Source organism: Mauremys mutica, chromosome 11 (assembly GCF_020497125.1).
Source record: "Mauremys mutica isolate MM-2020 ecotype Southern chromosome 11, ASM2049712v1, whole genome shotgun sequence".
NCBI classification, from domain to species: domain Eukaryota; kingdom Metazoa; phylum Chordata; order Testudines; family Geoemydidae; genus Mauremys; species Mauremys mutica.
In genome coordinates, this window is record NC_059082.1 from 75,638,119 (window position 1) to 75,665,075 (window position 26,957).

At 44.8% G+C, this 26,957-nt stretch overlaps 1 protein-coding gene across 1 annotated transcript in view; it reads right to left on the reverse strand.

The window, feature by feature from the left end:
* TTYH3 (tweety family member 3) overlaps positions 1-26,957 on the reverse strand; it is a 105,006-nt gene extending 78,049 nt beyond the window's left edge. The window contains exon 1 of the mRNA XM_044980682.1: positions 26,610-26,957. Coding sequence (XP_044836617.1) covers positions 26,610-26,732 — 123 coding nt within the window. The 5' untranslated portion in view covers positions 26,733-26,957. The remainder of the gene's footprint in view (positions 1-26,609) is intronic.

The window sequence follows — 26,957 nt, forward strand, 5'->3', positions numbered from 1 at the left end:
AAAGACAAAAAGGTGAACTTCCTAAGGTGCCCACCCAAATGAGAGGAAGAATGCCTAGAACATCCAACTTCTCTATTGTATTAGAAGTAGTCTGTCAAGACAGAGCATAAACAAGGGTGCATTTTTATATTTCTTTGCTTCAGTTAAAGCAACTGTAAAAAGAGTGCTACCTCTTGTTAGTGCTAGCAGTGCTTGCAACTTCAGTCTCTGCACCCAACCCATTTTGGACTCCAATAAAATCCTTCTGCAATTTACTGGTATAAAGAGGAATCTAACTTTTCAAGCAGCCCCAGCTTTTCTATTCAGTAAGGGCATGAAAATGTACAAGACAGCAGATTTATAAATCACTTGATTATAATTTCAGAGGGAAACACTCTGCTCTTATCTGCACAGCTTCAAGCTGCCCTTGCGATGCTAATCCAGTAACAGGCTAACACTTTCAAAGATGCCTCAGAGGGATGCTGTGGAGAATAAAATCCTTCACCGTTTGGTTTTGGTAGTTTCTTTGGAAACATTTCCTTCTGATGCAGCATCTGTTTCTTAGGGTATATCTGCACTGCTGAGTGCTGCTTGAACACGCTTCCCTAGGTTTATAGCTATTTATAGGCAGGGCTGGGAGTGCTACCTACTAAGGTTGCCCAACACTCCCATTGTTTTTACAGTCGCTTATAACTTTGCCAAAAACTGTTTACACTGAAGTCTGCCCAGCACAGTGTCTACCTGAAGCTGAATTTTTTTTTGAAAGATTTAGCCAAAAGGGTTCAGTTGTTGCCAAGAACAAAGTTGAGGAACACAGATTTAGGGCCTGTGGGCCACAGGGATGCACCTTTCGCTGTTCCTGTGAAAATCCACCCAAATTTGGCCAGGCATTAAGCCTTAAAAAAGGCTGCAGTTCACACATGCTCAGTAGAGACTTTATGATTTAGCAGCCAGTCTCCAAAGATTCCATGTGGTCTCCACATGCTCCATCCCCGCACAGCACTTAGGGCTAACCAGACTGCAATCTGCATCTCCAGAGTAATGACCTTCCCTGAAATTGCTGCTCTAGGCCAGGACTGGGCATCAGAACAGAGAGCCTGTCACTCCTGTGCGCTCAGTGACCTGTGACAAGTCAGGGCTTGTCGATATGGCTAGTTAATAAATGGCAAGCTGGGGCGTGAATGTATAATACAGTAGCTTGCCACACAAAGTGGCTGTGTGGACTCTTCCACTGAGGGCTAAAAGTTCTGTAATGTACCTTGACATAGTTCCATTTCAAGCTTCTAGTGTACAGCAGCAGGGTCCACACTAGGGTGACCAGATGTCCCTATTTTATAGAGGGAGTCCTAATTTTTAGGTCTTTTTCTTATGTAGGCTCCTATTACCCCCCACTCCCTGTCCAGATTTTTCACATTTGCTGTCTGTTCACCCTAGTCCACACAGCCAGTCAGTATGCTGTATACTGACAACCTGGCTTGCCACACGCTAACTAGCCACATGCACCAGACCAGTGGTCACCAACCCATCGATCCTGGAGCCTCTGCCAGTTGATCACAATCTCCAGACTGCTAAAAGTCGCCTCTGATCCTGACTGAATGGCCCCAAATCCCTCTGAGCTTGCCCAAGTGCTGCTCCAGGTGAATCAATTGAGGAGCTGAACTTGACCTGGCACACAGTGGGGACAGTGCTGGGGACAGCACACAGACCCACTGCCCCCCCAGAGCCATGGAGACATGCCAGCAGTCAGCCGCTTCCGGAAGCAACATGGGGCCACAGCATGCAGGCAGCCTGCCCAAGCCCCACTGCGCCGCAAACTGGGAGCCGCCTGTGGTAAGTGCCTCCTTGCCTACCTCGCACTCCCTCCCACACCCCAACCCCTTCTCCCGACCTGGAGTCCCCCTTACACCCAAACTCCCTCTCAGAGCTTGCACCCCAACCCCCTGCCCCAGGCTCAACCCAGAGCCCCCTCCCACACTCTGAACCCCTCGGCCCCAGCCCAGAGCGTGCACCCCCTCCCTACCCTGGTGAAAGTTAGTGAGGGTGGAGGAGAGCTAGTGTGACGGAGGGAGGGGGCAGGGTAGATCCTGGGTTGATCTTAAATTTAAAAAAAACAAAGCGGTCTTGTGTGTAAAAAGAGTCGAGACCACTGCAGGAAAATCTTAATACTGGAATTTTCTTAATGCTTGCTTTGCAATCTTAATGTAGTCTAGGTGTGATTTGTACATATGTATTTGTGAGACATAAGAACGTAAGAACAGCCATACTGAGTCAGACCAAAAGGTCCATCAAGCCCAGTATATTGTCCTCTGACACTGGCCAATGGCAGGTGCCCCAAAGGGAATGAACAGACAGGTTATCAAGTGATCCATACCCTGTCACCCAATTCAGCTTCTGGTAAACAGAGGCTAGAGACACCATTCCTGCCCATCCTGGCTAATAGATTCATGGAAGATAGCCATTGATCGACCTATCTAGCTCCCTTTTGAACCCTGTTATAGTATTGGCCTTCACAACACCCTCTGGCAAGGAGTTCCAGAGGTTGACAGTGCATTGCATGAAAAAATACTGTGTGTTTGTTTTAAACCTGCTACCTATTAATTTCATTTGGTGGGCCCTTGTTCTTCTATTATGAGAAGGAGTAAACACTTCCTTTACTTTCTCTATACCGCTCATAATTTTATAGATCTCTATCATATCCCCCCCTTAGTCACCTCTTTTCCAAGCTGAAAAGTCCCAGTCTTATTAATTTCTCCTCCTACGGAAGCTGTTCTATACCCCTAATCATTTTTGTTGCCCTTTTCTGAACCTTTTACAATATATCTTTTTTGAGATGGGGCGACCACATCTGCACACTATTCAAGGTGTGGGCATACCATGGATTTATATAGAGGCAATATGATATTTTCTATCCCTTTCTTGATGATTCAACATTCTGTTCACATTTTTGACTGCCGTTGCACATTGAGTGGCTCTTTTCAGAGAACTATCCACAATGACTCCAAGATCTTTCTTGAGTGGTAACAGCTAATTTAGACCCCATCGCTGTATATGTATAGTTAGGATGATGTTTTCCAATGTGCATCACTTTGCATTTATCAACATTAAATTTCATCTGCCATTTTGTTGGCCAGTCACCCAGTCTTGTGAGATCCTTCTACAGCTCTTCAGTCTGCCCGGGACTTAACTCTCTTGAGCAGTTTTGTATCACCTGCAAAATTTTGCCACCTCACTGTTTACCTGTTTTTCCAGATCGTTTATGAATATGTTAAATAGCACTGGGCCCAGATCCCTGGGGGACACCACTATTTACCTCTCTCCATTCTGAAAATTGACCATTTATTCCTACCCTTTGTCTCCTATCTTTTAACCAGTTACCAATCCACGAGAGAACCTTCCCTCTTATCCCATGACTGCTTCTTTTGCTTAAGAGCCTTTGGTGAGGGACCTTGTAAAAGGCTTTCTGAAAATCTAAACACACCATATCTACTGGATCTCCCTTGTCCACATGTGTGTTGATCCCCCTCAAAAAATTCTAGTAGATTGGTGAGGCATGATTTCCCTTTACAAAAAAACCATGTTGACTATTTCCCAACAAATTATGTTCATCTATGTGTGTCTGACAATTGTGTTTGTTATGATAGTTTCAACCAATTTGCCCGGTACTGAAATCAGGCTTACTGGCCTGTAGTTGCCAGGGTCACTTCTAGAGCCCACTCTAAAAACTGGCGTCACATTAGCTATCCTCCAGTCATTTGGTACAGAAGCTGATTTAAATGATAGGGTACAGAGGACAGTTAGTAGTCCTGCAATTTCACATTTGAGTTCCTTCAGAACTCTTGGGTGAATACCATCAGGTCCCGGAGACTTATTACTGTTTAGTTTATCAACTTTTCCCAAACCTACTCTAATGACACCTCAATATGGGACAGTTCCTCAGATCTGTCACCCAAAAAGAATGGCTCAGGTTTGGGAATCTCCCTCACATCCTCAACAGCGAAGACCAATGCAAAGAATTCATTTAGTTTCTCTGCAATCACCTTATCTTTGAGTGCTCCTTTAGCATCACAATTGTCCACTGGCTGTTTAGCGAGCTTTCTGCATCTGATGTATTTTAAAAAAAAAATTCCTATTACTTTTGGAGTCTTTGGCTAACTGTTCTTCAAATTCTTTCTTGGTCTTTATTATATTTTTAAATTTCATTTGCCAGAGTTTATGCTCTTTTCTATTTTCCTCATTAGGATTTATCGTCTACTTTTTAAAAGGATGCCTTTTTGCCTCTCACTGCTTCTTTTACTTTGTTGTTTAACCACAGTGGCTCTTTTTGGTTCTCTATGTTTTTTAAATTGGGGTACACATTTAAGTTGAGCCTCTATTACGGTGTCCTTAAAAAGTTCCCACGCAGCTTGCAGAGATTTAACTTTTGGTACTGTACCTTTTAAGTTCTGTTTCGCTAACCTCCTCATTTTTGTGTAGTTCCCCTTTCTGAAATTAAATGCTGCAGTGTTGGGCCACTGTTTCAAAGAGATACACAAAGCAACATGCAAGATAGCACTGGATGCGTGTATATCCAAAGAGCTATTTAAAACACACAGCTGGAAGATATCTATCTTATCCAAGAACTGTCCTTGGTATCCAGGTATGGGGAGGGAACATCTCCCGCAAGCCTCTTTCCTCAACATTGGAGACCTGGTCTCCAGAACAGTTACCATTTCCACTTTGCATTTTATTGAGAAATTGAAGCTACATACTGAGCGCAGATTTAAACAGGCTTTCCCTGCATTTCTATACAACTATTTCCACCACACTGCTCAGACCTAGTTCACACTTCACCTTGAGCATTTCTCAAATGCTCAATCAGAACAGGAAAAAAAAAAAAAAAAAACTTTCCTCTTATCAGATTGGAGCCTCACTGTTAAGATTAGCTAGCTTGAAACATTGTCCCTAACACTTCTGGGGTTTAATTTAAATTTTTTAAACTGAAGATAAGTGTCAGTGCTTCAGGATGGGGAGAAGCATTACTCACTAGTGCAGAATAAAAAGGTTCAATAAGAGAAAATGAATCCACTCTATTTAGGCTGTGGAAAGCAGAAGGCTCCAAGTTCACATGCCATAAAGCCCTTGAAAAGTCATGTCACTCCTGATTGCTCCAGACGGTTACAGCACTCCAAGTTTCCTCATGTTCAGCACCAACTGTACAGATGATCAACAGTTCTGAAGACAAGCCAAATTCTGGCTAGAGGGAACAGCCTTAATCCTTCTATCTTGTGGTGTCCACCTAGCTTTCCACGCACCAGTTGGGATCAACACCGTCATGCTGCGTTCACACCCTGACTTGCCACACTGTCGAATTTTTGCAGTAATATTATGTTCACAGCAGAACTGTGAAAGTATTTATAAAAGTCACAGTTAAACACATTCATTTCAGATGTCTTGAGCAAGAATGCAGCTAGGCATATCTTGCTTGAGAGAATGAAGTCCTTCACCAGGAATAAGTTTGGCAAAGTAACACGGAAATCAACGTACTTAGATCAACTTACCGTGGTGTCTTCCCCGCAGTGAGTCGACTGCTGCCGCTCCCCAGTAGACTCTGCCTGCGCCTCTTGCGGCGCTGGAGTACAGGAGTCAATGGGAGAGGGCTCTGAGGTTGATTTATTGCATCTAGACTAGACAATCCAGCGGGCAGTGTAGACATATCCCTAGTCTCTCTTTGCCCCACATTGGCACAAGAATATTGGTGGGGCAGGGCAAAAGGTGGGAGCAGAAGGTGAAAGTAGTTGGGTAAGCAGAAGCCCAACTTGACAATCTTCATTCCCCCTCCTGCCCCCCGCTCCCCTGGGCCTTCTCTCCCCTCCCAAAAGAAGATGGGGGTCTTAGCCACATAGAAAAAAAGTTTAAAAGCTTAAACTTTTGAGTATTTGATTAGTTTTCCACATGGGGGCAGGAGAGGGAAGCCATCATCCAGATTTGTTTTGGCACAAGCAACCCTGATTTGGTCTCCTTGTTGATTATGTATCAATTACATAAAAATCATATAGTATATTTCTCACACACACACACACACAGGACCCCACATCATTCAGTTTAGTTTCTAACACAAAATGATTTTACTACCGACCACACAAGACCTCCAGCATACATCTCCCAAATTGAAGTTCCCCATAAACAGTTTTTCTTCCCAATCCATTAGACAGGCACTTCAATCATGTTAAATATCTTCCAATGTGGATTGTATTCTTTGGGGGTTGGGAAGAGAAAGCTGAATACAAAGGTGGTGGTGGGGGGGGAAGGGGCAGAAAAACCTAAAGGCCACAACAGAGCTTTTAAAAACATCTCACTGCAATCCATTCCCTCATCAAGATGCCTTAGAGGAGGGGTCCCCAACCCCCGGTCCGCGGCCCGGTACCGGTCCGCGGCCTCTTAGAAACCAGGCCGCGAACCGACCCAGTGGATCTTCCGCAGGCATGCCTGCGGGAGGCCCAGCTGAGCCGCGGGACGAGCGCTCCCTCCGCAGTCGTGCCTGCGGGAGGTCCGCTGCTCCCGGGGCTCAGCTGGAGCCGGTGGACCTCCCGCAGGCGTGCCTGCGGAAGCTCCAGCTGAGCCCCGGGAGCAGCGGACCTCCCGCAGGCACGACTGCGGAGGGAGCGCTCGTCCCGCGGCTCAGCTGGACCTCCCGCAGGCACGCCTGCGGAGGGTCCGGCAAACGAAACCGGTCCCTGGACCTAAAAAGGTTGGGGACCCCTGCCTTAGAGGCTATGACTACATTACAGAGCTTGCAGAGGCGCGGCTGCTAGTGTAGATGCTCTAAGCCAACAGGAGAGAGTTCTCCCATTGACTTAGCTACCACTGCTCGCAAGGGCTGGAATAATTATGTCAGCAGGAAAACCTCTCCCACCAACATCACGCTATCCACACCAGCACTTAGATCGGTGTAAATTAAGTCACTCAGGTGGGTGGCTTAGTCACACCCAACTGACATAATATATACACAAAAGTAACCTATAGTGCGTACATAGCCCTAGTAAGGTATGCTGTGATGGGGGGAGGGAGAAAGAGGGTAAGTGAGCAGAAAGTAGTCCCTCTACTGACACATAAGTAATGGGCCTGTGATAAGTCTTAGCACAGCACTAACAGGCTAGTATTTGCCTGGAATAACACCTGCTGATGGGGTGGGGGTAACCCATTTGGGAAGATTTCAGTGAGTCTAACAGCCAACTGGTTACACCATCTGAACATAGGAGGTGGTGGAAGCAATTCTCTAGCAAGAGGATTTAAAGCACAGCCTTGGGGTAGGATCCCCAAAAGCAATGAAACAGAGGTTTGAGTTGAACACACCACACACAACAAGGCCAGTATGTGTTGACTGTTTCTAGAATAGGTTTGGAAAGGTACCTGCTCACAAGAACATGCTGCACACGACTGCAGGGTGCACAGCACATTTCATTGTCGTCACCCCAGTAGCTCCCTGGTATGCAAAACCTGACAGAAGACAGTTGACAATAGTTACATATGTGACGCAGTCTCGTTAGTCTTGATGAGCCTGCAAAAAGACGACAACTCGGCTATTTACAGTTGCAAGAGCAACCAATAGGCCATTTTTGTAACGAGGACTACTAAATAGGACTGGATTCTGTTCTCTCACATTTTACATCAGCTTCCAGATAAGCAAACCAAGATCCAACCAACCCAAGAAGAGGAAACAAAAAACCAAAACATGCAACCAAGTTTGGGAACGTAGTCACAACTGTCTTCTCACACACAGTTATGCAGAGCTAGTTATACTTAACTCCAGAAACCATGTTTTAATACAACACTTCAAGCTCAATTTGTGCCTCTTTAGAGTGAGTCCAAAAAAACCCTATATTAGCTAACACAAAATCCTGGTGAATACAAGGACATAAAAAGCTGTAGTCTCTGACTAGAAGGTTGTATTCTGAACGTCTGTCACTCTGTATTTACCCTTCCTATTTCTACAGTACAGAGGATATTTCCATGCAGATAGGATCTTTGTTTCTTAAATTCATCATCTGCTCAGTCATCCTTAAGTAGACATCATAAACCTGTTTATGGCAGTTATTTAGATCATGGAAGTTATTATGCTTTCCTGAGATTCATTCCTGAATGTAACATGGAAAACAAAGTTTGTTTTCATGTATATATTTGAGGCTATCCCAATGTAAAGTGGAAGTGAACAACTGTATCCAAGGGCAGAATTTGATCATAAGGAACAAGATTCTCTCTACCCCCACACACCCTCCAGAGTTTTCCCTGAAGCATCTGGGGAGGGGTGGGGGTCTTTGTTTTCATGCTTCTGCTCATACTATTGTAAAATCACTGAGAATCTTAGGGTTGAATGGTACCGCCTGCCATTTTTCAGGGCTCTTGGAAACATTTTAGTTTCAAGTACAGCAAGATGAAATCTGCTTAGTCCAAAGATCAGGGTGTGGAAAATGACAAGTCCAAAAACCATATAACCACCCCATTCCTTTATTCTCCTGTTTGTAGCTTTACTGCAGCTATGATTCAGAAAGAGCAGAAGCAAGAGAAAGAGTTTCAGATATGACGAACTCTGAAACGCATGACTAACCCAGCTTGAACTAGCAGAGTCAACTACGTGCCTGGCATACATAACTCTGCTTGGAAACCTATTTGCAAGAGAGACAGAAGTAGGAGGCTATCTTGGTGTCTGTTGGAAATAAAAGTAGACCACTGCCAAGATGCTGCATAAAATAATCTTAGATCCCATTCCTTGGAGGCAGTTGAGAAAAACCTACAAGACCCTTTCCTGCCTACCCAAGTACTGCTTAATGATGATATTTGAAGGGCTTTTAATACACACTCACACCACAAGTTCCCCTTCAACAGTATAGCAAAAATGTCTACGTTCAGTGGTTAGCTTCAGTTCCGTTTGCTGATCAGGGAAATATATCTGAGCACCACTAGTCATGTTGTGCTATAGATTGAGCCCCTACAAATCTGCAACATAGGTGGTCTGATGGTATGTTTGCTAGGATATTTCCCAGATACATCCTGTCCAGGGAAACTGTGCTAGAATCCCAAGAACCATCACCATTTTTAAATATGGTTGCAACTAGTTCTTGTCTCAGTAAGGATCAGGCTTTTAGTAGACACATCAACTTCAGGAAATATAGCTTCCTACAGAGGTGTAGGGGACACAGAGTTGTTGAGCACTTCAGGAGACAAAGAGATTGAGGCAACTCATGGGAAGGGTACAAAGGGTCACGTGCCCCTCCAGCAGCAGGCCTGGAGGGGAGAGGACAGGGTGGGCCCCACGCCAAAAGAGAAGCAGCACAGCCAGAGCCTCTTCCAGCCACGCTGCCTGGGACACTGCCCAATGCGGCGCAGCAGCTGACTGGGAGAGCAACTGGCTGGGACAGCAGCAGGCTGCCCCCCACCCAGGCTCAGCTTCTGGGGACAGCTGCTGAGTGAGCAGGAGCCCCCCCCCCCCCCAACATGCTTAGAGTCAGCTCCTGTCCCCAGAAGTCAAGCCTGGGCAGGATGTGGGCTGCCACTGCCGCCTCCCCAGCAAGACTCTCTCACAGCCAGCTATTGCTGTGCACAGAGCATGTGGGGCGGGGTGGGGGGATGACTCCTACTTGCTCAGCCACTGTCCCGGAAGCCAAGCCTGGATGGGAGGCAACCCACTGCCTTGGTAGCCAGGTATTCTCCCAGGCAGCTGCTGTGCTGCTCCAGGCAGTATCCAGGAGTGGTTCCAGGGCCTGGCTGCTAGGGAGAACAGCTGAACATGCTGGAGGAGCCAACACAGCAGGAGGACATACCTCTGCCCCCAAGGCAACATGGGTGGGGAGTTCACATGTCCTCCCCTTTAGCTGGTGCACCCCCAGGGCACCACTCATCTTCCACAAGCACGAAAATTAAAAAAAAAAAAATTAAAAAAAAGTCTTGCTACACACAATAAAAACAAAGCTAAATATCTGCTTTGTTTTCATGTGCTTTAATGCACGTTATGAAGTCATTACACAAGCAAAAAAACCATGATATATAATCCAGTGAATTCCAAGCAACAAGGGACCAATATCAGAGCCAGCCAACTGATAATTGTGTGCATCCCCAACATTGGAAACTCATGCAAGGCTAGCCACCTAGTTTGGGGCCATGGTTACATTACACCAAGGTTGAGAAGTGATGAAAGAATAGTTGATGTACACACACACTTTTTTTTAAATTTTTAAATTAATGTTTAAGAGAGTGCTTGATATTCAGAAGATTGGCAAACATGTCAAGAATTGTTATGCTGTTCAACAAGAACAGGCTTCTGAAGGGGAGAAATTTCAGAGGACAGTTACAAAAAACTGTTAACTAGATACACTACAATAAAGGAGATACAGATAAGGCCAGTACATTTCTGAAGAGGCATTTTTTAAATGACAGCTTGCAAAACATGGGGAAGTCACTCACATTCCAGTTTTATTTGAGCCTGGTTAACCAATATCCTTACAAGTGTTTTGTTATCTATTTATTTCACCAATGGGGTATCGTCAACAAGAAAGTTATAGTAAGCACAGGAAAAAAACACCCATTTTAATTTAGAAATTGGGTTTCAAGTGCTAGTCCTAGATTATACTGTCACCTGTCCTGACCAGGACTAGGGCCTAGTCAATGTTGATTGAAGACAGATTCAGCGCTGTCCTCTGAATGATTATTACTGCTTGGACTGGTTTTGTAATTCTGTGCTGCACTGGGAAAGTGTCAAATGGGTCAACCAAGAGGGGGAGGGAAGAGGAAGATTCCATGGCTCACGAGAGCCCATTACATGGGTATTACAGCAGTAGCTCAGAAGCAGCAGCACTGCAAACAAGGTTTCCTTGGGGGCTAAAAGACTGTCTGCTATAGAAATGCTTTACAGGTAGCTAGCTGTATTTCACTGGATGCAAGAATGTGCAGGCCAACAGACAAGGATAAAGGAGGTGGGGAGACAAAATGTTTCCCCATGTGTAGATTTGGCAAGTAATTCTCTGGGTAAAAATTTCATATTGGCGGGGAGGGGGGGGGGGAAGGAAGAGGGAAAAAATGCAGTTCAAATCAGTAGCAAGTTCACCACTCTGCTTCTCCCCACATCCAACAGCTGAAGCCCCCACAGCCCCAGGAGAGAAGTCTGGCAGGCAATGCAGAGGCTAAAGCTAAGCAGGATGAATAAAAAGCAGCAGAGCCAGGGGAAGTGTCCAACCTGGTTATTTACACCCCAGTAGAATGCTCCCAGCATTCTGTACAGGCTCACACTGCAGCTCTACAGCTGCATTCTAAAATGCACACACTGGGAGCATATCAATCCATCCTGGTGGAGCATATGTCCATTCAGCGACCGTCTCTACAGCAAGGGGACTGGACACATTTTAGATTAATATTAATATTGAGGATAAGCCCAAGGCTGTGAAAGAGCTTAATATGCTTTTCCTAAGAGCCTATGTTTGAAATTTATTTTTCCTTTAACCTGCAGAAGACAGAAAAAGCTCAAACCAGCAGTCAAGAGTTTCAGTGACAAGCCTGTTAAAATACTCTGCCTGCAGTGATCAACCATCACATTTGATATTCCAACCTCTCTCATGCCCAGCATGAATTCTATCCACAGTGGTCTTATCTGGATGAAAGGTGATCACTTTAACTCTTTAGTGAACAGCCTGAACACCACAATTCTACAGTTAGTAGGACTGAGTACATTTGGTCAAGTTATTAGATTTGCCACCTGGGTAATAAAATCCCTTAGACCTAGATCAGTCTAGGAGTGCTCCACAGAGAATTTTCAGTTTTAGACACAAACAAAAATGTAACTTTCCATAGCTGTGTATTACACAGACTTCTGAATTAGTGGTAGTCCAAGAGATTGCAGAAGCAGGCAGCCTTATTACATTAATAAATAATGGACTAGTCAGAGGGAACCACACAATTTGAAACACTAAAGGGAAACAAATCTTTGGCCAAGGTCCTGCAGCCTTTTTTAAGAGAGAGAGATTAGCTATAGATAAAATAAAGACACACCCTTATCCAAGTTGATACTCCATTAAAATCAGGAACAAAACCACAAAAAGTTCTTGTTACCTGTGCGCTCTCTGCTTTCCACTCCGCCTGGGCATAGATACATGGGACTAAATAACTAAGTTCACAAGTGAATAGAACCACACACATCATTTTCAGTTTCGGGGGGGGGGGGGGGAAGAAGAGGACACAGTCTAACAACTGATTTTTGTGAAGACATTTCCATCCATAACGAGTTATTGTGTCTCTCCACCACCCATTCCCAGACTTCATGCCTCAAGTGTAGGAAATCTATTTTGAATAGGCCTATTTATCAGATTTGTCTAAACAGAACAGTGACCAGATAGCTACTTAAGAGTGAATAGGGATATCACTTTGGTATTGTCCACACTACTCTAAGGGTATGGCTACACTGGCGATTTGCAGCGCTGGAAAGCCTCTACCAGCGCTGCAATTAGTAAGTGGCCACACCTGCAGGGCACTTCCAGCGCTGCAACTCCCTGGCTGCAGCGCTGGCCGTATACCTCACTCGGCATGGGGAATAAGGATTCCAGCGCTGGTGCTGCAGCGCTGGTCATCAAGTGTGGCCACACACCAGCGCTGTGATTGGCCTCCAGGGTATAAGGTGTATCCCAGAATGCTTTTATAAATTACTCTTTGTTTTGTTATGCAGCCTCTCTTTGTTTTGTTGTGAACGAGCTCCGATCGGAGCTCCGAACAGAGCTCCTGTTTGCTGTGATCATCTGTACCTGGCTGTAAACAATCAAATGAGAGGCAGGGAGAGTGAATGAAACAGAACCGATTGGAGCTCCGTTGAACTGCTAATCTAAAACAAACACTGATCACAGCAAACACCACAGGGAGTGAGTGAAACAGGGGGGGGGGGGTCCGTGTTGGAGGCAGGCTGTATGCAATTAAGAGTTAAGACTAAGGGCTCATGAACATTTTGTGATTTTTCCAATCCAGGAAGCTAACACACAACAGTGTTGGCTCCAAAAATCCACTCTATCTTCCCCGCTCCCTGTCACAGTACACCACCCTCCACCCCCCTCTTTTGAAAAGCACGTTGTTGCACTTGAATGCTGGGATAGCTGCCCATAATGCAGCACTCCCAACAGCGCTGCTAATACTGCAAATGTGGCCACACACCAGCGCTGGTAGCTGTGAGTGTGGCCACACACCAGCGCTGCTCCTACACAGCTGGATGACCAGCGCTGCAAACTACCAGCGCTGCAAACCGTAAGTGTAGCCATACCCTAATCAAGGGAGCATTAGTATAGACAGGCTGTCAGTGCTAGTTTAGAGGATAGTTAGAACTGTCCCATTGTTTTGCATTTGCTTCCTCTATAGGGGAAGGAATCAATTAGCTACCATCTGTACTGTAACTGGATGAGACGTCCAGCCAGCCACCTCTTCCACCTCAGAGTAAACACTCACTTTTAAAGTCAATGGCGACACCTTTTCTACACTAAATTGTTACTCCCATTGTTGGGAACCTTCTTATAGAGGGTAACTAAAGTTATAGGTATAACAGTCAGCACCAAACTTGGCAGATGATTTTTACTCAAAGAAGGAAAAAAAATGTTATAAAGGCCCTATTTGCTTTTATATTGAAGGACTAGCTGATTGCACATCCCATGAAAGACATGTTTGAAGGCACTCCACCCTTTCCTCTTTCTGCTACTATTCAGTGTCAGGAGGCAAGATGTTGTCAGAGGTCAGTCATCAACAACTCCCAGTCTCTTCCTTAGTTTCTGTACACAGTGACAATTTACTTTGAATGCAGATCATCTGAAAGCTAAACCAAATCTGATTAAAAGCCTATTACGTGCACATCCCCTGGATCAGACCTTCAATGGTTTACTAAACAGAGTGTTCCTAGGTATTGGCACACATGCTGTGCTGTTTAATTTGAACCATCACACACACATGCTCTTTGAAGGAGCAAAGAACCAAAAGATTTCCCCAATGGTCTTCAAGTTATCATTGTAGCTCTCACCCTTAATAATCAGGGTGCTGAAAGGACACTACAGGAGAAGGGTCGGGGGAGGGGGGGTGGGCAGGGAACACAGATGCCAACAGCAGATATGTTCTCCATCACACTCTGGTCTGACATGCCCTAGACACGGTCACTCAGACCACTAACAGTCAGATCAAAGCTGGCAAGGGAATGCCAACACCTTTTATGCAGCTGAATACAAATGCTTTCTGAAGCTGTTACAAAACACATACCAGCAGCCTTTGAATACAGAAGCAGCTAGATACTGTGTAACAGGCTATCCAAAATGCTGACTTAGCTACTTTCATTCATTCAATACCCTTCCCCCACCCAACTTCAACAATTTCAGTTCAGCTTGAGGCTTCCAGAGAACAGGCAGAAATTGAAAACAGATTTCTCCTAAAGCACAGCTTGAGTTTCATGAATTCTATTACTCTTAACTTTCTCAGCATTTCCTGGAGGGAGTACAAGGGGGAGGGAAGAGCAGGAGGCCAGTCATATCCCACCCTTTGTCTGATTGAGCCTGCCTGCAAAAGCAATATACACCAAAACCCTCTTGCCATAGTCTTCTCATCCACCCACAAGAATGTCAGATTGTCTTTAAAGATGAAGAATTCTGAAAGGGGGGGGGCATGAGGAAGGGGGGAGAAAAGAAAATTTGCTAGTTCCTTATGAACTGCAAGCTAGTTGAATGCAAACAGAGGACCGGCCAGCAGTTCCAATCTGCATTACTTCTGCAGATCTCAGTCAGTGAAAGCATGTGCTTCAAACATCAGCACTTTACTATTAGCTCACTCCAGATGCAAATACCCATTAATATCAACATCAGCAAGCCACTTTTGTTTTACCAGGACACTGAATCTTCTAAGAGACTGAACTAGAATTCCACGTATACCAGGTAGTGCCTACATACTAACCCACCAAGGAACAAGAGGTGAGGAGATGACCAAAGCGCACACGTCCAAACAAGAGGAAGACGGTAGGAAAAGTCATTAAAGGGAGGGAAGGAAGAGCTTGAAGCAACAGTAGTGTACACATGGGGAAGTGTTGCTTTATACTTTCAACCAGATGGTATATTTAAGTCATAACCCCATGCCCCATTATTAGATGTACTTTTAGTTTGTAGATTACTAAAATCATGAATCTTCAAGGGGCAGACAACAGGGAATTAGCTAATTTGTTTAGATAAGCGATTAATTATAGCTCAAGTCAGTTTAGGATCATTCATGAATTTATAAGTGCAACTATTTGTTCAGTTTTGGCATAACCACTTTTACCTTTGGTGCCACCCACCCACTCTGTCTGAACAAGCAACACACTGTACACATAGGCCAATAAGTATTCAGGTGAACCTCTCCCATGAGGAAGCACTCGATTAGTCAAGAGAAGTTGGTTTCAACTTGAAGTTGAATTTTATAATGAAGTTTTAACTCCAACTTTGAATGGAAGGCTTGCTTATTAAAGGTCTATGCAGCATGCACGAACAGAAGCATTTTGGAGGCCAAAAGGAATTTTCCCTGCACACAGCAGGGACAAACATCAATATTAGTCTACCCTATAAAAATGGACTTATATACTACCTGAATGAAACTTATCTTCTAGAAGTGTGGTGAAGCTAAATTAGATGTGCACACCTAGGCATGATTTGGTCATCCAGGAAAATGTATTATTCCTCATCCCTAGTCTCCATGCCTCAAAGGACCCTCTCCAACAGAAACTTGAGGAATATCTCCTACTGCACCAGCTTGGGCAATCTGCCTAACACTTGTATTAGGGATCACATCAATAACTGCTACTCAGATTATTCAACTGGAATTGACAGTTGTCTGATTTGAATGAGATGTTGATTCCTGTGAACCTATAAATAATCATTGCAATATTAAATACTGACATCCACAACTGTATTCATTGTTCAGTTTATTGATGGGGCACTTGTCTTAAAGAACCCTTAAAGCCTCTTCATTGTTTTGAAAACATGAAAATCATGTTTCTTTAAAAGGAAATCAAGCTAGCAGCTCTGACTTGTTATAGCTGATTAATACAGATAACGTGCCATTTGCATCAGTGTCAGCACCACTCAGACATCCCATAATCACAAAAAGAGACCTTATTGTAATGCATATGTGGTAGCCAACTGGTTTCATATCACTGTATCCCAATGCTTACATAAGAGTAGAAATTGGTGCAAGAACCTTAACTGGGCTTCTTAGAGTTCAGTATTTAAAACATGAAAGTTAACCTAAGTTTTTGGCAGCGAAAGCATCCTTGCAGCATTAAGCACACATTAGCACAGGTTTTCTTGTGGGGGAGGGCAGTTAGATCACCAGACCCTGAAGCCTGTGGGTTCTAGCAGACAGACCATGACACACACAGCCTATGAAAAAGAAGAAACAGACTCATGGCCTTCTTCCTGATTCAGCAACTTGACAGGACTTCGGGTCCAGGGAGGGTCCCAATTCTTCAGCTAGGGTTGAAAACAGCTGGGCATACTGAGGTCCCATAAGACTGAGTGCTTGTTCTGAGCTGAACTGGTAACTGCAAGGAATCCCCTTAAATGAGTTGGTTGCAGGATTGCTCCTGCTAGAATCCACACGAGGGTGAACTCTGGTAAGCTTATTAGCAGGCATGTCACTTCTTTTATTGTTAAAGATTTTCTCTGTAATGCTTTTTACCTTACAAATAAAGTAGTCTTGCACAAGAAGTATGTGGGGTATCTTGTAATGGTAGGAATTACACCTGTTGACCCATCTCTGAAGAGAAAACAGGAAGTGTCCTTAGGCAACTTGTGTGTGCTGTGAATGATAGAGAAGGCAAGGAACTGTGTAGCCTGGAAACACTCCAGTCAGAAGGGAGAGGTGCACAGATCTACTTCCAGAAAGGCAACAGCCAGGAAGCTGGAAGCCTGAGAGCGGGTGTCTTTGTTGGGACACTGAAGGGGAACTACAGCAGCAGCTGCCCTGAACAGTGACAGTACCCATCTATCACAGCACTGAAGTGACTTTTCTTCTGGTCCTGTGTGGAGCACCAGTACCGTGTGCACTCTGGAATGTGGAAACTGAAGACAGGAAGTCACCACCCCCCAAGATCTTGTGCAGAAATAGTAATAAAAGATTTGTCTAATAAGAGGACATCAAACATCGAGAGAGTGAAATCTGACTTAAGGGGAAGCCAATTTTTATTCAAAGTGATTTTTGCTCACATGTCAAACTCAGAGCTAAACCTCTCCCCATTGCTTCAGTTAAGGAGAGCCTCCAGTCCTCATATGGGTCTTCTATAAGGAGAGCTTCAGAAGGATGGGGAAAACCAAGACAAGATTCTGCATTTCCGTTATTTCCAGAGTAGTTAAAAACCCAACCCGAAGCTCAGATGTTTGGATATCCAAGGAGCCAAAACCTGCACAAACCTAGGCATACTGTGCCATGCTCCTCCCCATTTCAAAATCCCCTTTACTGGAAAACCGACCCAAGCTGCAGGACTGGAGATGGGGTCTTCTAATATTAAGTGGAAGTTGCAACAGGAAAACAAGAAGGGGAGCAGGGGACCTAGCAGCTATCAAGAGCTCATTCTTATGCCCTTCGTAGAAATTAGTCACACACACACTCCTCAGACATAACTGACTACACTTGGGGCGAGGAGGGGGGGGGGGAAGATGTAAGATATGCAACTTCAGCTACAAGAATAGCATAGCTGAAGTCAACGTATCTTATTTCAATTTACCTCCCATCCTCACAGCACAGGATCGATGGCCGCGGCTCCCCCGTCGACTCCACTTCCGCCTCTCGCCCTGGAGGAGTTCCGGAGTCAACGGGGAGCGCGTTCGGGGAAATTGATCTATCGCAAGATGCGATAGATCGATCGCTACCCGCCATGGACATACCCATAATCTCAATCTGAGGAGCACCAATAGGTTTCTCTCCCAACATTAATACTTCCCTGGCCTTCAGGTCTATCTTCCTTCCCCACTAGCCATAGCCATTTGTTATTTCTGATGCACTCCAGGACTGGAATGACACAAGGCACACTATTGCGAGCTCCACCACAACAAAGGCCTGCAAAGATAACAGGTGGCACAAGACAGCAATTCAGGGCCTTACCTTTTGCACACGGGTAATGAAAAAGCAAGTTACTACCTCAAAAGACCAGGCAGATACTAGACCTAAACCTCTGTTTACAATGTTCAAAAGGAAATCTATGCCCCCAAGCACTGTTAAGAAGGGACAAGGAAGCAAGAAACTAATCCTGGTGCACAGCTCCTTAACACACATTTCAAAGCTGTGGATTAATTAGGGCAAAGCCACCTAGATTCCCACCCTTAATCTCCAGTGTCATGTCTAATGGGATATATTCTTCTGAGTGAGAATTTCTCACTCTCAGAATGCAAAAGAAAGTCTATTAAAAAAATCCCACACAAGCTTCTGCTTGAAACTGTACTGATGTATTGGCTCAGAATTAAACATTTAAACAAGGGCTTTGCATAAGACATAAGGCAAGAAAATGCCTATCCAAAGAAAGGCAAAGCAGCAAAGGATGAAGCGCAGAATCAGTTCTGCTTGCCATTCATTCATCCTCTGACACCAGAAGTCAGTTTCAGAAGCTAGATTAAAGAGTCCTCTGGCAAGGTAAAATTGTGTTTGTGAGCTGCACCTAATATACTACCCAAGACTTCAGTTTTTGCCCTGGGAAAGAGGGATAGAAATATGGCCACCTCTAAACACTGGAATATTTATACCCATCTGTACTCAGATCTGAAAATGGACAAGATTTATAGCAATAAGCAACACTGCCCCCCAGCCCCTCCCCAACCTCAAAAAAAATAATCTCATACAGGAACAGGCATGATTCCTTCTAGATATACAAAGTGATAAGTGCACCATGTTCAATTCACCAGGCCAAGCAAATGAAGACCATTTCAGGAACTCTCAGCATTTTGAAACACACAAATAATTAAGACCAACAAGAACACCCTCTTCCAACACTTGACAGCTGTCTGCTTAAGGACTACACCTACACTATAGGCATAACTACCTACTTAAACTCCAAAAAGGAAACAGAACTAGTAAGACAAATGCAAGCAGCTCAGTGCAGAAACACGACCAGAGGATTTATAAATAAGGCATCAGTTTGTGATTTTTTTTTTAAAAAAGATTTAATTCTTAAATTTGACCTACACCAGATAAATACAAGGATGTAAAAAGCCTGACCATACTCTGCAAGAGTCTCTCCAGCAGGAAAAAAGGGTTTCAATTTACATCAGCTGATTAGACTTCTAATGCTTTTAACTTAAGTTTTTATTCCAGCTAAGACCCAGCCGGATACTTTCTAACAGACATATGCTCTGTAAAGATTTCTTAAAACCAGAGCTCAACAGCTCTGGTAAGACAATGTGCATTCTCCAGAATGAAGTTAACATTAATCCCACATTCTGCCTTGATGAGATGGGCAAGAGAGTTAGACCTTCCTCTAGCCAAGTAGCTATTTGCATGCACCATGATCTGTTAAAATGATGCATTCTCAGCAACTGTTGTTCTGATTAGCTTACCCCTAATCAGAAATTTGTTGTTTCCAGCAACAGACAGTTCTCAGGGGACTAGCTGAAAATGCAGGGGTGCAGCCTGGATCAGTGAGCAAGGGATCCTGCAGACAGAAAGCTGGCAAGAGTTCACTGTCTCCTGACTATATACACCAGATGTTGCTACAGCGCTAAATGCACAGCCCACACAAACCCCAACTTGCATGGCTTGCTAGAAAGACTTTTTAAATACCTTATGTTGCTACACCATGCTACCACCTCCACACCCCTGTATGAACAAAGAATGACAAAATCAGGCTGCAATATCCATCCGCTGACAGAGGCATAATAGCTACTCAATTTTAGGCCATGGGAAACTGGGGGAGGCACCACAATTTTGAAAGACCTAAATGCAACTTTAGCTTCATTGGAGAGCAACAATGAATGGATTCCCACAACCCAGCCTCTCCTGACATTACAGAAAATAATTAATGCTACCTCAGGCTAATAGAACTGACCTGGAAAACAGGCCATCTATCCTTGAAAGAAACTTCAAGACTAACCCATCTAAAAGAGGCAGATTACCCTATGACTTTGAGCCAACTGGTAACTGGACAAGAACACATCATCCAACTCCACGTGTTTTGAATTTACAGAAATGCTCTTGGGTTTCAGGACTGGAGTGAGACGCCAGTACAGTAGAGGAGTTCTACAACAATGTCTCTAATCCAAGTTCTTTGGCAGCTTAGTCTGCACCGAGTTTCTCCATCCAAGAAATACTCAATAAAAAAACTGTTACGTGTAGGGCGAGGACCTTGTACAGCCAGAAAGTACCAGATGGAATCTGTCTTGCTGAACTCCCTCCCCCCTCAAAATCTACACAAAAAACATGCACTAAACTGAAGTCTGCAAACCAAAGCGAACCATCAGTAGAATTTAACATAGCACCAAGCTAGTCCATCTCCAGAATCCTGGTACAGCAAGCTGACCATTAGCCTGACTAGCAGAGTTGCCAGACAGTACTACAACAGACGAGCTCTGGTAGAGGTGGAGGTGTACCCAAGGGAACAGCTGGGTGACATCACAGTAGGGATCGCCCCCAGAGGAGAGAATTAGTCTAGTGTAGACCCAGTGCCACCATCACTTCAACTCCACCAGTGGTGGAAAGAATGGCATAAGTCATTGGTAACTGGGTTAATCACCATGTCATCTAACCTTGTTCAGAGCAGGTGTAGGTGACATGACTACTCAAATGCCAGAGGCTGCCTGCACTCTGTCTATTCTAGGCCTCCTCACAATTGCCATCTATTCTAGCTCCTTTCCAAGGAGCCACACAGGTGGTAGTAATGGTGGAATTTAAGAAAAACAGTTTAGACAAAGCCTATGATGCTGTAGTTAGATCCTTTTAGAACAAAATGCTCTACAGGTACAAGATAATCTAGTCACAAGTGAAAGACTCCAGTGGACTTTGCCATTTTGCAGTGATTCAGAAATGTTTTATCAGCTTTCTGCAAGAGCTAAATTGAGGTAATGACTAAAGCATAAAAGTAAAGCTGTGGGTAAGCTTTAATAGCCCTTATTTGTTCATAAATAGGCTTAGCAGAATTCTTTAATTGGCAAATACCTATATTTATTTAAGCATTTATCAACTTAAATGTTCAAAGTTGTGGGAAATTAGAGAGCGGTCAGACATTATTTAACACTAGTAGACAGATTCAGAGAGTTACAACTTGTCAACATCTCATGTCAAAAATACAGAAAGTAAATATCCTTAAATCAAAATTTTAATTAGTTCTCAAGCAGCATTTTTCTTATTTTGCCTACTTATAAACTTCAATCAATGGAAATATGTCAGTTTGTGTGTGCGCGTGGTGAAATCCATGTTTGCCAACATTACCAATCAAAATCTAATCCTTCCAAGTCTATTTATAAAACACCACACATCCGAGTGCTTACAAGAGTTAAGAACAGTTATAGTAAAATACGTTAACAGCTACTATTGAAGCTTCCCTTTTGATGGTATTAGTACCAAGCAGCAGTCACTCCTAGGACATCCCATTAGCAACAGCTCTGCTGTGTTAAGAAGCCTCTTAAGGATTTCAGCTCATCCTTCCAGCAGGCAAGACATTCCTGAAAGAGGCTTCTGGCTAGCTCTACTCTCAGCACCATAAATTGAGTGGTGGAACACTCAAGCCACCTGGGCAAATAAATGAACAGCTTTTACATTCCTACATTGCTTTAGTCAGGGACAATAGCACAAGCTGCAGAGAAACCTTACCGATCTGGTGGACTGGATCCAAGGTTAATTTGACAGCATTGATATGACCATCTCCTGGAAATTCATTAAGGCAGTAAAAAGCATAGGAACTGGAGATAGTACTGCACTGTCAAAAGCAACATAGGCTCGGTTCCATTTCCCACCTTATGACTTGCTGCAAAATAAGCTTTAAAGGAACACTGCAGTATGACTCAGGAGGAGGATACAGCTGAAACAACTGCTTATAACTCAAGATATAATGGTTATACCTCACTGATCCATGCAAGGGGTGAACTGGTCTATCTGATAGGATACCCTAGGGCAGGGTCTTCTCAAATGCGGCCACCATAGGCTTTTCTTGCTGCCACAGCCTTCTGGGTGATGGGGGAGGAGGGGAAAAAGAGAGGAAGTAACCCTCCCCCAGGGCTACCAGCAGGGGCTGGTCTCTGACCCCTTCTGGAGCCACAAATTGTAGTAGCAGGCCGCCAGTGTGAGCTCCCCACCTTCCTGGGGAGTGTGGGGCTTGGGCTTCAGGCTTAAGCCCTGGGGTGGTGGGTGACAGGCTCCACCCTGCAGCTGCAGGGCTCCAGGCTCACCTCTCCACACACCCCCGGCCCTCACTACCTCCTCCAGTCCCCACCTGTGCACCAGGGCCACAGGCTCTCACTCTGGGCTCACCTCCCCCATCTCCCCTCCCTCCCATCTATCCCCCTATCATCTCTTGGTCCCCTACTCACCTCGTCATCCAGAGCTTAATTTGTCCCTCAGCTTGAGTAAATCTGCTGTGAAACGTGATATTAACAGTTAAACAAAATCTCACTTTTCACAGCAGACTTACTAGCTAGCAAGTCTTAAAAAAACAAAACCCAAAACCACCAAAAAACCACACACACACCACCAAAACATTCAAAGCACCTTGTGTTTCTATTCTGTTTAGGTGCAATAATGAATAGACAACTGTACATTTTTTTTACTTGAGTTTGAAAAAACCTTACATCAGTTACAATGATTTGGACATGTGCATATTTATTTGTTTTTCATAAAGTTAAAGTATTTTAGGAAAAATTGTCAGAGCGGCCATCAGCAAGAATTAGCGGCCGCACTCTGGGGCCATCCAAAAATTTGTTGCGAGAACCACTGCTCTAGAGAATGATTTCAGTAGATGCAACCCTCAAAGCAACACATGGAAACCAGAAACATGAAAGCAGAGTCCCTCCCCAGAAACAGAAATACCTCTTCCCTCATCCTAATCTAGTTAGCAGTTGCATAACTACTGTCTCCTTTCCTTGTCTCCCCTAGTTACATATCCAACTCTTTATATGGAGGAATGCACAATCTGCTGCAACTGATGTGAAGCATTTAAAAGGCCACTATGGACTTTAGATAGTAACACCAGTAGAGAAAATGAGAAGCTCTTCAACACCAACCAACCTAACCCACCCTGGAGGGCTCATTCTCCTCTTCCCGCACAGCCTGTTCTAACCTGTCAGTTGAACATATAGTGAAAGAAGGAGGGAGGGCATGAAAAGCCACCACCACAGATTGTTTAGAGTCCTTCAACAGCCAACAGAGGGTATAGCCCCCCCCCCCACACACACACACACACACACCCTCTGTGTCAGACAGACTATGGCACACTGTTGCCACAAGGATACCTCATGTTCTCACAGACAAAAAGGATGTAGTCCCAGTTACAACACAATGGTCACAGCTATCTCCAGGCAAACAAGCATAGAGTATTCCCTCCCCTCAGAGACAGGACAGCACTGTCTCACTACATGCAGAACAGAGCCACCAATTACAAGCTCCACATGTGCATACACAAGGGTCCCAGTAGACACAGGAAGGATTCAGACTTCAAAGACAAGCAGAATGGATTGAACTTAAAACCACCATGAGCATTACACAGGTTTCAGCAGACATCAAATAGAAACCATTTAGCACAATGGAAGCTTACTCATTACACTAATCATAGCAGATGGAAAGACCTATTTGGATCTTGCCAATTCACCTGAAAAAAAAAAGCAGCCACACTACACTTACAAAACACAGGCTACATCAATTTTAAGATACTATGTTTGATATGTCACCATTCTGTGCTATGTTACAGTGGCCATTAAAGCCTAGGCATTTCCTGTATTCCTATTTGGATGAAACAGGGTGATCTTGAAACTGTTCTCTTGTATCCATCTTTATTAGTCTATTTTAAGGGAAACTGCAAATATCCTCTTTTCTTCAGCTAAGAAAGTTCTTCTCCCCCCCCCGACTGATGAAGGAACAGGATGCAGTTTCCTTAAGAAAGTATTTCCATTCCAATTCTGATTTACTCAGAAGCCCTGCTGGTAAGTGTGTGGATATCAGCTCATGACAAGGGTCTAACTATCTAGTGGCTTAACAATTCTCAGGAAACTGAAAAGCATATTCTCCTGTCCTTTCTTACTGAAGACAGGAGAGCAAAAGGATAGAGTGCACCTATGACTTTTCCAGCATTACTGTCAGTTCCAGTTAGCTACAAGCTGCCACACTGCATGCTTATATTTAATTAGGTAGTTTTTCCTAGATACTGAAAACCAGGGGGCAGGGGAAAACGCACCATCACCATATGCTCAGAGAAAAAAACTGCAAATTCCAAGAACCAGTTTAAACAGAAGTGCCTATATTTTAAGTACTTAAAGTGCATGAAGAATGGAGCATGTTAAGTTACTTGTGTTGTATTGAGCAGGGGGAGGGAGGGGAGATAAGTCAGTGTGAACTGTAAATGGAGCAAAAGGATATTCAAATTCATACTCAAAATACTGACAAAACAAGCATTCAAACCAGGAGACCTTCAGACCAATTTATAGAGGAAGGGAGCATTTGCAATGTTACTTTGACCACCAGGTTAAATTTTCTAGTTTTACTGTATTATATTATGCTTTGCACACATGCATGCAAATCATTGACATGTCTTTCCATTTACGGAATCAGAGCATCTTTATTACAGAGCCAACAACAGGATGGAACACTGCTACTATCTTTACATTTATTGATGGAGCGGCAGAGGTTATGTGCTATACATAAACAGCACTGAAGTAGGCAGCGTTGACATGCAACACACACACAACTTACACCCTCGATTTCTGGTTTGACAAGAGTTAAAATAGCCATATAGCAATGGCAAAAACAAGTCCTTAACTAGCACACACTCTTCTTGCATCTGTGTGAGGCAGGAACAACAGGAGGTTTACCAACCCCAAGAGACTTCACTGTCACACTAAGTCTCAACAGAACGACTGTGAGAAAGTATTTTATAATACATGCACAAAGGATACAGTACTTGGAAATAGTGCTTCTATTTTAAACTATTAAAAACAAACACAAGCATATCAGATATCTATTCAGTGACTGACTAGTGTGTTTCTTTCATAACAATCCAAGAACAGTTTCCCCAACTTACACTTGTGTTTCTCCTCTTCAATACCTCACACTCTTTGTTTCACTACAGGAGGCAACTATCTCAGACCAAAGAAGTGAGCTAAAATCATTGGAAATACCTAGAGGGTTTTGTTTTGTTTTTTTAAAAAAAACAAACATTGCACATCTTGATTTCTCCTCCAATCAAGGAAATTCAGATGAGTTAAGAAGAGAAAGACCAAGGCTGAAGATCAGAAGACAATTTTGCTCTCAGATTCATAGACATTTTTGTAGCCAACTACCTCCTTCCACCAAAAAAAAAAAAAAAAAAAAAAGAGAGACACCCAAGAATAGTCTTTGCTATAATCAAACCTGCAATCTGAAGCTACTTCAAAATAAAAATACTGCTAGCTAAAATATTCCTATAGCATCTCTCTTTACAGTAGGTAAGCACTGCTTAGATGCCTTCCCATTTCTGCATTATGGTATTGTGGTGCCCTACAGAACTAAGTATATTCAGTGAAGCAAAATGGTGTTTTCAAAGCCAAAGAGTGTGGCACAATGAGGCAGTTGAATCACTGCAGCTCCAGTCTAAGATGGCAGCAGAGAACACAGATGTTAGAATATACAGATCCACTCCACCACCGTTCCAATTAGATAGCAAGTCACCTAAGTACAGGGTAAGCAACGCAAAGGACACAAGTATCCTGCCAGTGTCTCCTCACACACTTGGACCTATGTAGCCACTAAGCCATCTGTTGTCTACTAGGCATTTTAGATGGCTTCAGAAAGAGACACTGAACATGTCACTGAGTCCCAACAAAGGCAGGGTGCTGAGCTCTCTGAACCACCGCTCCAATCCTACCTAGGATGGGCTATTTTGTACAAAGTGGCACCCCAGCTGTTAGGCAAGCCAAGGACTTATTCAGCCACAGGATAGAAGGCAACGCGCTTGTGCCTCACCTGGGCAGCATCACCCTTCTAGCCCCGAGGAGCCATCTCCCCATCCCCGTTTGGCAGCTGGGCCCAAGGGGCTGGTGTTTTACCCTCCCCGAGAGGAGGAAGAGCTTCAGCTGCTCTCAAAGGAACTCGAGGTCTGCGCTCATTGTTCCAGGGGCTAAATAATTTCCTGCCTCTCTCCGGTGGCTGGGGGGGTGGGGGGAGAACAACAGGAGAGATGTATTATACACTACAGGCAGAGAAGACAACCTGCCCCACGGCTGACCTACCTCGGGGGGGGGGGGAAGATGCCCTCCGGTGGGGCCCCCCCAGGATACCCTCCCCTCCCCCACCTGCCCCTGGGCGGATCTACCCCGGTGGGGCCCCCCCGCAGGACAGACACTGCCCCCCCCGCGGTGGATCTACCCCGCGGGGTGGGAAAGGGGCAGCACACGCCAAGCCCCCCGGGGGCTGCCTGAGGAGACCCTGACGAGACCCTCCCCCCACAGCCGGCCCCTCACCTGCTGGTACTCGGCGTCCTCCGGGCGGAAGTCGGCGCTGGCGGCCTCCCAGCGCAGGCTGAAGTGCGGCAGGCGGTGCAGGAGACTCACCCACCAGGGCGGCGAGTAGCTGACCCCCGCCATGCCCGGCCCGGCCGACCGCTCCCTCCGAGACCCGAGCCGCGGCCCCCGCCTCACCCGCCGCCGCCTGTCGCTGCCATGGGGGAGGGGGGGGAAGGAAGGAAGCGCCGCCGGCTCCGCTCTCCCGCGCTGGCTCCCCGGAATCAGGCGGCCGGGCCCCCGCTGCTGCTCCCGGGCGGCGCCCTCCCCCGCATGGCGGTGCCGGCTCCGGCTCGGCCCAGGTGAGCG